General features: G+C 35.3%; 5 protein-coding genes across 6 annotated transcripts; 4 read left to right on the forward strand and 1 right to left on the reverse strand.

The window, feature by feature from the left end:
- The first annotated feature begins 626 nt into the window (after positions 1-626).
- Positions 627-1487, forward strand: LOC108839832 (uncharacterized). The gene is made up of 2 exons (XM_018612608.2): positions 627-833; positions 920-1487. Exons 1-2 carry the CDS (start codon positions 702-704, stop codon positions 1226-1228), a joined length of 441 nt encoding a protein of 146 aa, XP_018468110.2. The 5' UTR covers positions 627-701; the 3' UTR covers positions 1229-1487.
- Positions 1488-3145: 1658 nt separating this feature from the next.
- LOC108840436 (DEAD-box ATP-dependent RNA helicase 58, chloroplastic) lies at positions 3146-5535 on the forward strand. 2 transcript variants are annotated; one of them, XM_018613264.2, is made up of 10 exons: positions 3146-3452; positions 3539-3632; positions 3719-3832; positions 3920-4036; positions 4126-4230; positions 4338-4496; positions 4673-4741; positions 4817-4906; positions 4984-5124; positions 5191-5535. In XM_018613264.2, the coding sequence occupies exons 1-10, from the start codon at positions 3178-3180 to the stop codon at positions 5452-5454; spliced, it is 1428 nt and encodes a 475-aa protein (XP_018468766.1). In that variant the 5' UTR covers positions 3146-3177; the 3' UTR covers positions 5455-5535. The 2 variants fall into 2 exon arrangements, with proteins under 2 accessions (XP_018468766.1, XP_018468765.1); XM_018613263.2 differs by lacking the exon at positions 3146-3452 and having other exon boundaries at positions 3537-3632; positions 3723-3832.
- A 687-nt stretch (positions 5536-6222) lies between these two features.
- Positions 6223-9030, reverse strand: LOC108840046 (glucose-1-phosphate adenylyltransferase large subunit 1, chloroplastic-like). The gene is given in 16 exon segments (XM_057002187.1): positions 6223-6380; positions 6448-6508; positions 6602-6708; positions 6810-6914; positions 7013-7099; positions 7161-7241; positions 7324-7396; positions 7470-7582; positions 7652-7745; positions 7824-7879; positions 7946-8029; positions 8103-8195; positions 8282-8449; positions 8528-8641; positions 8729-8985; positions 8988-9030. Coding segments are annotated over 16 exon segments (1623 nt in total). The 5' UTR covers positions 9016-9030; the 3' UTR covers positions 6223-6278.
- An 895-nt stretch (positions 9031-9925) lies between these two features.
- LOC108840979 (uncharacterized GPI-anchored protein At5g19250-like) lies at positions 9926-10858 on the forward strand. The gene is made up of 2 exons (XM_018613772.2): positions 9926-10078; positions 10206-10858. The coding sequence occupies exons 1-2, from the start codon at positions 10006-10008 to the stop codon at positions 10727-10729; spliced, it is 597 nt and encodes a 198-aa protein (XP_018469274.1). The 5' UTR covers positions 9926-10005; the 3' UTR covers positions 10730-10858.
- Positions 10859-13168: 2310 nt separating this feature from the next.
- LOC108836090 (uncharacterized GPI-anchored protein At5g19250) lies at positions 13169-14355 on the forward strand. Its single transcript, XM_018609295.2, has 2 exons — positions 13169-13379; positions 13631-14355. The coding sequence occupies exons 1-2, from the start codon at positions 13298-13300 to the stop codon at positions 14146-14148; spliced, it is 600 nt and encodes a 199-aa protein (XP_018464797.2). The 5' UTR covers positions 13169-13297; the 3' UTR covers positions 14149-14355.
- The last annotated feature ends 733 nt before the right edge of the window (positions 14356-15088 follow it).

Genomic DNA, 15088 nt, shown 5'->3' on the forward strand with positions numbered 1-15088 from the left:
GATCGGCGTGTGACCCTACTTCACTCAAAACACTATCCTCAAACCATATCATATATAGAGATTCTCTATCTCTACAAAATCCAAATTGTGTGTTGTCCATTTCCTCAATTGCCCACCACAAGCTGTCTTAAGATGTGGCTGTTTTAGGATCTCATAGCCATAAGACCCATAACAAAGATTTCCTTAGACTCTATCAAAGATAGTTCTTTTGTTCCTTTTTGTTTTTGTTAATATCATGATTAATAATGAAAAATTGAAAACCAAGGGCATCTATACACTTGTTGGTTCAGTTCAGTTATCTTGATTGTAATTTAGTAAAGCTATAGAAGTTTTTGGTCAAATATGATATATATGTATGTAATAAAAACAGAGTGGATATGGGTTGTTTGTGAACTTTGGTTTGTCTTTTCAACATTTAACAACTGGATAACATCAATGCACAACCTCCTTCTGTCCTTCATGTTGAGTGTGTCCTATTTGTGTGGGACTTGGCCAGATTAGAGTTACATTGTTCAAATCTTTTTCTTTTCTTTTTTTCTCTGACCCCACTCTCCCACCCACATGCTCTTCCATCTCTCTTCCTCTCTCAAAGGGCCAATATTTTCTTGCCTATATATTTGACTCTTTCAACATTCCCTCAAACTCCACTCCAAGCAAAGAAAAAATACAAGACTGACAGTCTTAGGAAAACTAAGACATATATGGCTATGGAGTTAGAGCTTGATGATGATGTCTTCTTTGCAGACATAAGCAAACAGATCTCTCTTCTCATTATGGATGAAGATGAACAGTTAAACCATGTCTCTCTCTCTACCTCCTCTCTTGCGTTCCAGGTTTGTTTCTCTGTCCACACACATAATCTCTCTCTCAAAACATACCTCTATCTAACTGTTTGTTTCTTGAATCTTTGTGGAAACAGGGTATGTTCAGAGGAAGCTACCAAACGGATCCATATATGTTTCATAAAGAACCAAGCAAAGGAACTGGTGTGTTCATCCCTAAATCTTCTCAGTCCAGAAGAAGACCTCATCATCCGAAGCAAGGTAGGGTTAGTTCCTTCAACACCAAGCAACACAACCCTCTTCATCAAAACAGACAACAGTATCAAGACAACTCAAGGTGTACTCTCACAACTCACAACAACAACAAGAGCAGCATGAACACTAATAATGTTCATGCTTCTATCCCAAAAAGAACCTACAGAGATGCAACATCTATCTACACTTGATTAATTTTTAACAAATATTCTGCATTATTCATGGTTTTTGTGTGATTGATTCATATAATTATATATAGATGCATAAGCTTTATTTATTTGTAGATCAGCAAATAATAAGGATTCTTCCATAAGGAAGGTCTTGGAGATTTGTTCCAAGTTTGTTCTTGTTTTAATGTGTAATTCTTTCATGTCATTTTAGAGATATTCACTGACTTATCTCCATTTGTAAAATATTTTTAAGGATTAAATCAAAATTCAACTTGTGAAATCTTGTTGGGTGATTATAACTAAGATTGATGGAGGAATGTATAAAGACAAGCCCCATGTGGAATGAGCAAATGTTCTGTGTCTCTCTCTATCTCTGTCCAATCAATCAATATCTTTGGGACATCACAGACGAGTTTGCCACACTGTCTGAATATATAAAAAAAAAGGTCAGATCTAACTAAGAAGTCCAAAAAGACTGTCACAAGCTCACACACCTTCTGTCCGGCCACTCACACTCACATGCTCATCTCTCTCTCCCAATATTCATTCTCATTCCTTTATTTCTATTTAGAGCAAATAATATGATCATGAATTCCCATTTCTTCTAATTAGTTTTCAGGACAGTTCACATATATCCACTCTTTTCCTTCTTTGGCAAATGTATATTCAAAAAATATATGCAAATACATAGGTGAGGCCCAAAATAATATAAGCTCACACAGAAAACACTGATCAATTAATCTAAACAGTAACCAAACTCCCAACATGAACATTATTTCAACATAGATAAAAGGAAAATGGAAATAAAGAAGTAATGAACAGACAGGCAAACTATATTTAAAAATTAAAACACATTAATATCAGTAGCAGCCAACAACTTTCAAGACAAGATTTGAAAACATCACAGTTACTTTGTATTCATATATAAACTAAATTTATTTTATAGGTGGCGGTGGAGGTGGAATCATTGCAAGATTCTTTTCGTTGGTGGCTTATTTTTCCAATTGGATTGATCTAAAACCATAGAAAAGTGGAGCACATAGTTTATAACGTTGAACCTGATCATGTTCCTCCTTCCTCAAAACTTGGGATTCATGTGTTGCAGTTGAATGTCAAATAAATTTTGTAAACTATTTCAAAATCACAATTAGACAATTGGCAAACAAGTCCATAACAAAGTTGTGTAATAAATTGCAAAATGTGACCAAAAATAAATTTCAGTAAATTTAAACATTAATTTTTTAACATCACAATAAGTAAAAATTTATTAACAAAACTAACATATCCTATGTTTAAAAACTCGCTAAGAGCTGCATCTAAGATAAACAAATTATTAAAAATTCGAGAAAAAAAATTTAAAGTGTATTTTAGGAAGAAGTTTTTGTATTTTATATGTATAATATGATACTATAACCAGTGGCGGAGCTAGGTTTATAATTTACGTGGGTCAATATATAGCTAAAATGATAAGTGGGAGAGTTGAACTGAAGACATGGGGGTCATAAAAGAAGATTTTTACCAATAGACCACAACAACTATTACTTTATTAAGCCTAAAACCAAATTTTGTAGATTTGATATGGGTCAGATGACCACCATGACTCTAAGGTGGCTCCGCCACTGACTATAACATATTAAAAGAAAAATACAGAATTCTATCGTATTTGTATGTCTTTTTCTTTTTTTTTGTCAACAAAGAAAAACTCGTATTTGTATGTCTAATACGCAATTTTTATGTACAAAACAAACATTTTAAGATTCATATACTTGTAAACGGAAACCAAATTAGTTTGGGCCTGGACCAACATTTTAAATGATTTGTTTTTTGGGCCAAAACTCATTTGTAATTCCTCGCACTCTACGTCCATTAAGCGGCCCACCGATATTCAAAAACGGCGCCGGAAGACTTGGTCCCATTTCGTTATCCTAATCTTCTCCGATTACTTCCTTTCGTCGGAGGTGCTCTCATCAATGGCGTCCCAGCAGCTTCTCTCTGCCCCTCACTTCTCCCTCATCACCAAATTCTCACCCTTTCATCCTTCCCTCTTATCGCCACCACAAAAGCTTACTCTCTTTCACTCCACTACTTGTCCTCCTCTCCAATCCTCCTCCACTTCTCGGATTACTAACCTCCAAGCCGTCGCCGACGCTTGCTCCGAAACCGAAAGCAACGTTCCCACTGAAACAACCGCTTTGACTCTACGAAACATCTGCCAAGGCTTTGTCCCGGAACACATTTTACACAGGCAAGCTCTGTTTTCAAAATTTCTCGGTGAAAATTGGATTCGAATGAGTAATAAAGTTGGAAACTTTTTGAAATGGGTTTTGCTAGAATGGAGGAGATTGGGTTTGTGTTTCCAACGGATATTCAAAGAGAAGCTCTTCCTACTCTGTTCACTGGACGTGATTGCATCCTCCATGCCCAAGTCTCTTCCTTTTTATCCATCATTGCTCTCTGTTTTGTTATTATCAGGGCACGAGTTTATGTTGGTATGTTTTTTTGGTGATGTAGACAGGTTCAGGAAAGACATTGACGTACCTGTTACTTATACTCTCTCTTATTAATCCTCAACGATCTTCTGTGCAAGCTGTGGTTGTTGTTCCCACACGGGAGCTCGGTATGCAAGTAAGACTATTAGGCATTAGTTTTTGAATCTTCCTATGGACTTTTAAGATTCTTATATAACATACTTGTTACCTCTTTTGGGTTTAGGTTACAAAAGTTGCTAGAATGTTGGCTGCAAAGTCAACGGATGTTGAAGTGAAAGGGTGTACAGTTATGGCTCTCTTAGATGGAGGAATGCTAAGACGGCACAAAAGCTGGCTAAAGGTTTGGACTCAAAAGCCTTCTTTGAATCATCTCAGCCACTTTTTTTTCTTGTGAGTTAGCTCAGCAAGTTTTAACTCTTTTTTTTTCAGGCTGAGCCACCGGCAATTGTGGTCGCTACGGTAGCGAGTTTATGCCACATGCTTGAAAAACACATACTTAGACTTGACTCGGTGAAAGTTCTTGTTGTTGATGAGGTAAAAACACACACATATTTCTCACCTTATTCTCCGTAGCAAATGATAGTCAGTTGCTGTTCTGCACATTGAACATCATGCTGAGAATATTTTCTGTCACTTGGTAGGTTGATTTCTTATTCTACTCATCTAAACAAGTCGGTTCTGTGAGGAAGCTTCTGACGTCTTTTTCTTCATGCGATAAACGTCAGACGGTTTTCGCCAGTGCTTCCATTCCCCAGCATAAACATTTTGTTCATGACTGTATACAGCAAAAGTGGACAAAGGTTTGCTTATCAATGATTCTCTTTACTTTGAATTTATGATCTAATTCCCACAATGCTGCGATCCACTCTTGGTTTATGAACACAACTACCCGCCTGAGTCTACACCTAACAGTTTAGCAAACTAGAATTTTAATCTTGAGTTTCAAGTCACTTGTCTTTTTTTCATATTCTTGCAGAGGGATGTTGTTCATATTCATGTTAGCGCAATCAAGCCCATGCCTTTGTGCCTTCTTCACAAATTTGTAGTAAGATCTAACTTGTTCTGACTTCTTTTGTCTAACTATGCAGCTGTTAGTTACATCTGATCTGTATTGTAACAGGTGTGTGGGAAGAAAAACAAGCATCAGATACTGCTTGCCTTATTAGAGTCTGATGCACCTGAATCAGCTATTATTTTTGTCGGAGAGCAGGTTTCGAAAAGCCCTATTTCCCTTCTGAGTTCACCTAATCTAACCATGTGAAACTCTTTCCTGTTTCTTGTTTTCAGTCTGAGAAGTCCAAAAAGGCTGGAAACGATCCTTCCACAACTCTACTTATAGAATTCCTCAAAACTTCATATGATGGCTCTCTGGAGATCCTCCTACTAGAGGAAGACATGAACTTCAACTCACGAGCAGCGTCATTAACAGTAAGTGGTTCTGTTTTCCTCTGATGCTTTACTCTTTGTTACTAACCCTTTCTTGACATCCCACAGGAGATCCGGCAAGGAGGAGGGTTTCTTCTTGTTTCTACTGATATTGCAGCAAGAGGGATTGATCTACCAGAAACAACTCACATCTTCAACTTTGATCTCCCACAAACAGCTACAGATTATCTTCACCGAGCTGGAAGAGCTGGTCGAAAACCCTTTTCGGATAGGAAGTGCATTGTTACCAACCTTATCACCTCGGAGGAAAGATTTGTCTTGCAAAGATTCGAAAATGAACTAATGTTCAGCTGCGAGGAACTGATGTTGTAGGTACACTATTGCATGTCCCTGTACATATGTTTCCTCCATTTAATGAAACTTGATTATTTACATGAAATGATTATATGAGAACTGAGAAGTGTCATCATTACCAAATAAATTGCTTTGATTAAAATTAGGGGTGGGCAAAAAACCCAAACCGAACCGAACCGAACCAACCAAACCGAAGTTAAATCGAACCAAACCAAACCGTGCTCTTTATGTAACCCAATTGGTTCATGTTTTACTCAACCCGAACGGTTTGGTTTGGTTTGGGTTTAAACCGAACCAAACCGAACCAAACCGATAATCCAATATATATATAGTAAAAATATATATGATATATATATGTATTAACATATTGTAAATTTTAGATAAAATTTTGTTTTTCATTTTTTCATAACTTCCATATCTTTAAAAAAAATTATAGATACGATTCAAATAATACTATTTTATATAAAATCATGTAGCATAAGTTTTTATATTCTCACTCTATCGTTTATGAGTTGATTATTTTTTAATAAAAGTATAAAACTGATGTCTTCATATTTTATAACCAACCCGAACTACACCGAACCAAACTAGACCATAATAATGTAAACCGAACTAAATCTAAACCAAACCGAACTGAACCAAACCGAATTAAACCCAAACCGAACCCAAACCAAAGCTACTTTGGTTTTAATTGGTTTGAGTTTTATAAAACCCAAATTACCCAAACCAAACCGAACCCAAACCGAACCCGAAACTAAACCGAAATGCCCACCCCTAATTAAAATATAGTTTTGACTTTTTCTGCTTTGAATTCTTAGTTCTCACAATTTTAGAAAAAAGTCTCAGATCACAACTCCATCTGCAACTACTGAGTTCTTCAAGATTACTGTTATGCCTGATCTGATGTAAAACCCATCGGATGACCTATCTGCTTCTTGTACTCCCTGCAAAACCATCACATTAGTATGTCTGATGGGTCCATTTTTTCTTAAATAAAAAGAAAATGTTTACCTCCGAGTTTGCGATAACTACATTCTTCCCAACTCTAGCATTCTTGTCTATAATGCATTCTCTGTAGGGGTGAAGGAAGAAAGGAATCAGGAACCTTCACAAAGGAGAACTGTTTCTAAGGTAAACCATGTGAAACTGAAAGTTAAAGTCTTACTTAATCTTTGTGTTCTCTCCTATTCCAATGGGAACTTTTCCTTCAGCAAGTAGTGCTGCAACTTCTGCTTCAGTTTCGTAGAAGTCTGCCCCAAGCATCACAGTATCCTATAGTTTTTTCTTGCTCTTAGATCATCATATAATCTTAAAAAGAGTCTAATCCTTTCATAACGATTTAGAAAGATATTTATTTATTTTTTTCTTCCTACCTTCAACTGAACATTACTGCCTACTCTTGATCTGATTCCCACAATGCTGTGCTCAATTAAGCAGTTGGTTAAGAAGCTTCCATGAGAAATGATCGAATCAATGAGCTTCACATGGAATGAACTTAAGAGTTAGTCCTGAAGAAAATAGGCTAACACAGAAATACATAGAACCAGAACGAGAGATGATGACTGGTTTAACTAACCTTAGAGCCGTCTATTTTTGATGGTGGCAGGTTCCTCCTTGATGTATATATTGGCTTTGCCGCGTCGTAGAAACTGAATGCAGGTGGCTAAAAGGATATGCAGACGTAAGTGCTATAAAACGATTATTATTAATATATTTGTCCTTACATGCTCAGTGAGGGCGAGATTTGCGTCAAAGAATGATCTTATCGTTCCTATATCTTCCCAGTAGTCATTAAAGAGATAAGCCTGCTCAAAAGATCTTTTGTTAATCCCCTGATGTTATAACAATACTGAACGTAAATGTGTGCATAAGCTGAGTGTTACTGACATTTACATAGAACTCTTTAGCTGAGAAGGGTATAATCTCTGAGCCAAAGTCATTTGCCGTTGGGAAACGCCATCTGGTAGCAAGATATTTGTTCTTTAACTTCTTAGAATGCATAAACAGAACATAGAACTTAAAAGTGTTGTTACCTCAAGAGATTCAACAGTATTTCTTTCTTGAAAACATAAACTCCCATTGACGCAATGTATGGTTTCTTTTCAGCTTCCTCCTTGGAAAGACCTAGAACAGTTGTGTCTACAGCCTAAGGATAATATTAGAGCAATCTTCAGGTTTGGTTAGGAGCTCCTATTAAAAAAAAAATCAAACATACCATTGCTTTCAGGTCATCGCCTTTAGGTTTTTCACTGAAAGAGATAACTCTTCCTTTCTCATCTATCTTCATTAGACCAAAATCTGAGGCACGTCTACCATGTAACACAGAAAGAGACTTATTAAGAAACCATGATCCTTGAATGTATTGGTTGGGACTCTTTTGCATTCACCTGTCATCTATTGGTATGCAAGAAATGCTTATATCTGCACCGCTTTGTCGATGATCCTGCAGATTGAAGTATGAGTCTCTTAGAGTAGATGAAGGACATGTGATGAAGTAATGTTGTCTCACCTGTACAAAATCCATATAATCCATCCTGTAAAGGTGATCACCAGAGAGGATCAACACATCCTCTATCTCCTTGCTTCTTGCATCCTGTGAAAAGAAATGTTAGACCCTTTGTGTTTCCATGTGAAGATATAAGCTAACTTAAAAGTCTGGTTTGTACCTCGAAAAGCCAATGGAACTGCCGAACCGCATCTGCTGTACCTTGGAACCACTTTTTACCTGTTTCTCCTGGCGTTTGAGTGGCTGCAAGAGCCTGAATATATTTTTTCAAACAATTGCTTCAGATGAGTTGACCAAGTTTGGTTTCATAAAAGTGTGATGAAGAAAGCATTTCAAAACCTCAACAAAGCCATCTCCAAAACCTCCATTGGAGTTGTAAGCACGTGCTAGATGCCTGTTCAGTGATGCTGAGTTGTATTGTGTGAGAATGTAGACTTTGTTGATTCCACTGTTGATGCAGTTGCTCATCGGTACATCTATCAGCCTATAAGCTCCTCCGATAGGGACCTGCAGTTCAAGCCATATTCCAAATTAGTTATACTTTGTTCTGCAGAAAATCCAGCAACATAGAAGCAAGCAACTAACAGCAGGCTTGGCGCGACGCTTTGTGAGAGGAAAGAGTCGAGTTCCTGCTCCACCTCCAAGAATAATGGAAGCTACTGTCCTTGGATCCCTTTTCTCAGACTCAATTTCTTGTGCCTGGAGGTTTGTGACATAAACAAACGCAGTTCAGGGCACTTTTGATGAGCCAAGAAGCAGAAACACAAAGTTTGAAACTTAATTTACCTTACTCTCTGCAGCTACACTGGTTAAAGACATTTGAATTCTCTTCTGAGAGGAGTTAGTTGAAGAAGATCGAAGCTGGGCCAAGTTGAGCTTCTTCCCCATGAGCTCGCCATTGCAGAAGCTCCCTAGCTTAATGTGCCTGGTGAAGCCAGAGGAGCCGCGTAGGCAGCTCGGGGCAGAGAGAGAGATTCTGCAGTCAGCCGAGACAACCATTTTCGCTGGAAGTATTGGCCCTTGGAGAGTTTTGAAGACAAGTGGAGATAGCAGAGAAGAAAAGAGACTTGCATGGACTTGAATCTTACTTGATTTTTTTTGGAAGGATTTGCCTCCACCCTATCTTGAACAAGTTACATCCACCACTAGTTATTTGATTTGTGTTTAGATTTTAAGACATGTATCTTTGTCTTCACCTGTTTCACAATGGCATATTCTATATTTCTATAGACTTATGTCGAGGAAACAAAAAAAATTGCCTGAGAATAGTTTATTTTTTTTTCTTTTTTTGCTGAGTTTATTAATACTTTTATAAATAGATTATCAGTACGTATAAATATTTTTTTAGGTCTTCTAAACAAATATTTCTTCATGGACTAAAACCACTTTATTAATGGGTCAAATGAAGTGAATATGTTTGAATTTTCCATCTTCATCAGTCTCAACATAAGTCAATGATCAATTTTTTTTGTTTTGTTTTTGTTTACATATGAACACTCTTTTTTTTTTGTAACTTATGAACATATCTTTTTGAGGAGTTATATAATCACCTATCTCCGAGGATTCTTTTAATCAAATTTTGAGTTTATTATTTTGATTTCCCATCTCTTTTGTTATACATTAATGTCGTTATGAAACCTGTTAAAGATGTGGTAGTATTGTAGATCAGAAATTTTATTTGAGTGATGTTTTAGAGCATTTCTAAAAATTAAAATGGTAGAATATAAATGTTCATTGGATATCATTCTATATCAAGCGCAAACGCATATATATATTATCATTTTTTAATATCAAGTACAACTATATGATCAATATACATTTTCATAATTTTAATCTATAACTCTAGTATAAAAAGAAAAGAAAAGAAAAACTATTTTAAACGAGAACGTTTGCTGAGTTAGTTAATGTGTCTACGTCGCAACATGGACATGAGAAATATAAAAAGAAAGACCAAAGCAACGACTCTGAAGAATAAAAGCTAAAGAAACTAAAAGAAGTAGAAAAAAAGAGAAGACTCTCGCCAAAAAAACTCAGCAAAACTAAAGCTAAGAACCTTTGCGTCAATGGCGATCTCCAAGCTCCACCTACTCTTTTTTCTCTCAGTCATTCTCTGCCTCCATCGTCCTGTTCTTTCCGGTGAGTAACTCTCTCAGTATTAAACGTTCTTATAATTACTCATTTAGTTTTGATCGAGAGATATATTCATTTATGGATTGCTTCATCTACAAGTTAATTGTGTGTGTTCTGTCTTTGATATCAACAGATGAAGAAGACCTTCTTCTTACAATCATCAACAAGTACAGAACATCACTAAACCTAACAACACTAACACAAGACGCCAACGCTGACTGTCTAGCAGAACAAATAGCAGACCAATTCAAGAAACGACCATGCACAAACACCACTATCTCAGCTTCAGTGCCTGGATCCGAACCTCAGTTTCCAAACTACCCTAACCTCCTCAAAAAATGTCATCTCAACGTAACCGCAATGAGAGAAAGTGTAATACTGCCAGCTTGTGTTTCTAACCATGATCAAAGCCTTGTGTTGACCAATTTCACAAAGTCGGAATACTTAAAAAACCTGAACGATTCCAAGTTCACTGGAATTGGTATTGGTTCCGATGACAATTGGGTAGTGGTTGTCCTCACTACAAAGACACCGGAAGGTAGCTTTTCTCCGGCCGTTATTTACTACCACCATGCAGGAGGTTTCACACTCGGCATTAATGGTTTTGTTAACCAGTTTCTTTTGTTGGTTCTTCTCTTTTGTTTCTTCATGTTTTGAGTCTGGCACTTGGTTTGTTTGTCATCTGTAATAATGGTCATCATCATCTTTGTTTCTTTATCGTTTCATTTACCCAAAATTATGTACTTGTGATCAGCTTAATTACAATGCCAAATTTCTTTTTATTTACAGTGTAGAGTGTGCTCATTTGAATGAACAATTCAGTGTTGAACTACAAATCAACGCATGATAAGATTTTTGCAAGCAAAAACGATTGGTCCATCCAAAAACCAAAATTGAAAAATCAAAAACGAAATAAAACCACAACTTCTCTTTCCTCTTAAGTCCTAATCAATACTAATTCACAAGTGGCAAAAGTCTCTTTCAATATTGGACAAAAAAACTCTTCTTGGAGAGAATTTCACTTCTCTTTCCTCCTTATTTTGCTTTTTTTTTCCTTCTATTTTAGTTGTTTTAATTTATGATAAACTCATTAAGAATTTTACCACTGCAGATGGCCTTAGGTAAAAAAACCTCTCATTGGAGATGATTGTCGTATGGGGTTCCAAAAAATAAAAACATTTTTTAAGAGATAACTAGATTCTGATCCGTCCTTCAGAGGGCGGGTATATTTTTTGTTGAAAAAATTAATTTTGTGTCATGAATATTTTTATCCTTGATAAATTATATTTTGTTAAGAATTTATGAAATTTATCTAAAATTATTGTATGAATTATTTTTGTTATTTTAAATATGACCAAAATTTTGAAGACTCCAAATAATTCTGAGCCGTATTATGATTTTTGTTTATTAACCTACTGTTAAACTTGTGAATTATTTCACAGTGATTTTATTTTTAGTATTTTAATTTAAATAAAAAGTTTAATATATTTAAACTATTGTTTTTTGTCATAGACCCGTTATGTATTGATAAAATCTGTTTTTGTGTATTTTAAAAAGTTTATATGATTTTTTATTTTAAATGAAACTATTTTTTTTAATATTTGAAAACATTCGGGTCTTCAGAATCTAGATTCTGACCTGCCCTTTCAAAAGGACATGTATATTTTTTTGTTTAACTTTTTCTAGATATTTAATTGTAATACTTGTATTTTTTTCTTAATCATATTTTTTTGTAGTCATATATGTGTATAAATCTTAATCAAAATCTATTTGATTTAATATAGAAATAATAGTAATTTAAAGGTTGCCGGCATACACTCGTTTCTTTATAACTATAAATCCATTTTTTGTAATCATATTTATCTATTCAGATTAGGCCTAGGCATCCGGTCCTCGGATCAGGTCTTATTGGGTCCGCATCCTTCGGTTCTTGAAAATTTAGATCCATATAGATATCTATAGTTTTTCAGGTCTGCTCGGCCCTGATCTTGTCGAACTCTTGTCGGTTCAGGTATATAATTCTAATATCCGTAAAACACTCGTAATTTCAGTTTTATTTCGGATTCGGGTTGATTTGGGTATATAGGACCCAAATTCAGATTCAAAAATCCGAAAGGTATCTCAAATTTTACCCGAACACCCAAATTATATTTTTTGGAAATCTAAAATTTACCTGAAACCTGAAATTATACCTAAAAACCTGAACCCGAAACTTAAAAAAATATCTGAAATATCCAAAATACACACAATCATCCAAATTTACCTAATATATAATAATTTTGGAGTGTTTCGAATACCCGATTGGGTCTCTTATAGAACGTAGATCCAAACCGAGACTCGTGGGTCCCCATAAAAAAGATCCAATAAATATTTTAGCATAGACTTGGATCTGAACCTGTATTTTCGGATCCATTCTAGTTTGGTTCTTCGGGTCCGGTAAAATGTTAGACCTATTTTAGATCTTGATATGTGCTTGAAGCGCATATATAGTGTTGTTTTGTATTTTTTCTGTAAATATGTCCGAAATTAATTATTACTATTTTATTATTAACTTTCTAATCATAAATTTATGAATACAAATTGAAGATTTATTTTAAAATTTAAATATATTAATTTTTAGTTTATTAAAAATATTGCAATACAAACTATAAATAATATATATATATATACATACATACAGTTATGCTAAATTATAACACATACCATAAAACCATAATTTTATATAAGAATTGTAATAGCATATTTTTAGTAAAATAATCTAAACTCGTCTAACTATATAATCCTAACAACCGTAAGTTACTTTATAAAGTTAAAGCTATATATGTATGCAGTTAGTTACAGACGTATGCAGTTATCGGCAGGATTGGTTTCCGATTAATGTGGGGAAGAAGAGATGGTTACGTTGATATATAAAATGTAAAAATAAAGAAATGATTAAAGGTAAGCATCGTGAATTAGATAGATGAACATAACTTTATATCAATTGGTCATGCTGCAGAATTAATAGAATAGATATCGTTTTTAATATGTCTGCCGTGAGTGCGTGGCCATCAAAACGATTGGACAAGAAAGAGACTAAGAAAAAAAAACTGCACCAACTACTTTGAAGAAGAGTCAAAGCGAAAGGCCAAATGGCCAATAATACAGAGAGCAAGAGAGAAGAGCCATCGCAATAAACAAAAGAAAAAAAAAAAGCAAAAAGCTAAAGAACCTCCTCAAGCATCAATGGCGATATCCAAGCTCCACCTCCTCTTTCTTCTCTCACTTGTCAGCCTCTCCCTTCATCGTCCTGTTCTTTCCGACAACGGTAAGGCAACTCTCTAGTCATCCCCAGAAAAAAAAATCTTCTTGAATTCTTGAATTTTCGCTACCTCAACACTGTTGATCGTAATGTTGACTTTAGATCTTGTCTGAGAATAAATCATCAAACCTGTTTAAATCATTCTTACCCTCGGTAGATCTCGATCTTACTAGTTTAGTTTAGTTCGGTTCAGGTTCTTGTTTCACCCGCAAGAAAATGATTCTGTGTGTGTGTGTTGTTTTCTTTGAGATCAACAGATGAGGAAGACATTCTTCTTAAAGGCATCAACGAATACAGAACATCCCTAAACCTAACAACACTTACGCATAACAACAACGCAGAATGTCTCGCCGACGAACTCGCTGACCAGTTCAAGAACCAACCATGCACTAACACCACTGGCCCTGCTTCTGTCCCTGGATCCCAACCTGGTTTCCAAGACTTCCCTAAGTTCCTCACAAAATGTCGCCTCGACATAACCGCAACCAGAGACGGTGAGATCATGCAAGCTTGTGTTCCTAACCTTGATGCCACCCTTGTCTTGTCTAATTTCACAAAGTCACGGTACAACAAGAACCTGAATGATTCTAAGTTCATTGGCATTGGCATTGCTTCTGATGATAACTGGATCGTGGTCATCCTCACTACAAACACAACTGAGGGTGGCTATACTCCGGCTACTAAGGACAGTAACTCAGGAGCTCTCTCATTTGGAGTTAACGGTGTCGTTTCTTCGTGTTTGTTGGTTCTTCTCTTTTCTTTCTTCATGTTTTGAGTTTTTTTTTCTTGAATAATGATCTCGATTTTCTTTCTTCATGTTTTGAGCCTCATTACGAGTTTCTTTTTCACTGTCTCTGTTCTGAAAAAAATAATGTTTTTTGTGTGAAAATCTCATTGCATTTGTGTGTTATCTCTATCGTTTTGTTTTGATGGGATATATATTGTAGTACTGATCAGCTTATTTGCACTGCGTTTGTCACTCCTTGCAACCTTTGTCTATGGCAAGATTCTAAAACAAACAAGGGCTAGTCTTATCTCGAAATTTGAAACTAGTGTATGTTCAGGTATAAAAGTTTATATAACTGCTTAGGACACATCATAAGTATTTTTTGGTTATAAACTACAAAGATTTGATATACTTGAATTAGCCGATTGAAATCTACAACTGTATCTAAAAACATTAACTAGAAATTATGTAAGGACTGATTTCATTTCTAGTTTTCTACGCCGATCTGCAGCCAAACGAACCGAAGCGTGAAAAGAGCATGTGAACATAGGTCCATATATTATACAAAATGAAGAAGATGAACCCATACTAATTAGGCCCATCAATGAAAATTGTAACGGACCAAGGTATTTGTAGTATTGTTAAATATTATAATTGGTTTGTAAAATAGAAATCACTTGGAACCTCTAAAATTGATTTTAAAATTTCGTTTAAACATGTTTTATTTATGCACTAGGATAAGACTTACGCTTTGCGTAGGGTGAATTTTATAATAAATAATTAAAATATATAATATTGACAGATTATGTCAAATCAACAATATCTCGGTTTTATTAGAGATAAACATGTCGGTTTAACTACATGTTTAGATTTTGTTAAAAAAAATACGGGTTTAGGTTTGATTTGGTTTATTAAAGTCTAAGAGATCCTATTAACCAAAGTAAATTCAAATTTATTTTGGTTTGATTTGTGTTCGGTTTTATTTCGA

Source organism: Raphanus sativus, chromosome 2 (genome assembly GCF_000801105.2).
Source record: "Raphanus sativus cultivar WK10039 chromosome 2, ASM80110v3, whole genome shotgun sequence".
Classification (NCBI taxonomy): Eukaryota; Viridiplantae; Streptophyta; class Magnoliopsida; order Brassicales; family Brassicaceae; genus Raphanus; species Raphanus sativus.

Coding starts and splice junctions, on each gene's coding strand:
- LOC108839832 (XM_018612608.2), top strand. CDS start 702: ATGGCTATGGAGTTAGAGCTTGATGATGATGTCTTCTTTGCAGACATA. Junction 834..919: donor CCTCCTCTCTTGCGTTCCAG/GTTTGTTTCTCT, acceptor TTGTGGAAACAG/GGTATGTTCAGAGGAAGCTA.
- LOC108840436 (XM_018613264.2), top strand. CDS start 3,178: ATGGCGTCCCAGCAGCTTCTCTCTGCCCCTCACTTCTCCCTCATCACC. Junction 4,037..4,125: donor GGCACAAAAGCTGGCTAAAG/GTTTGGACTCAA, acceptor TTTTTTTTTCAG/GCTGAGCCACCGGCAATTGT. Junction 4,907..4,983: donor TTATTTTTGTCGGAGAGCAG/GTTTCGAAAAGC, acceptor TCTTGTTTTCAG/TCTGAGAAGTCCAAAAAGGC.
- LOC108840979 (XM_018613772.2), top strand. CDS start 10,006: ATGGCGATCTCCAAGCTCCACCTACTCTTTTTTCTCTCAGTCATTCTC. Junction 10,079..10,205: donor CCATCGTCCTGTTCTTTCCG/GTGAGTAACTCT, acceptor TGATATCAACAG/ATGAAGAAGACCTTCTTCTT.
- LOC108836090 (XM_018609295.2), top strand. CDS start 13,298: ATGGCGATATCCAAGCTCCACCTCCTCTTTCTTCTCTCACTTGTCAGC. Junction 13,380..13,630: donor TCCTGTTCTTTCCGACAACG/GTAAGGCAACTC, acceptor TGAGATCAACAG/ATGAGGAAGACATTCTTCTT.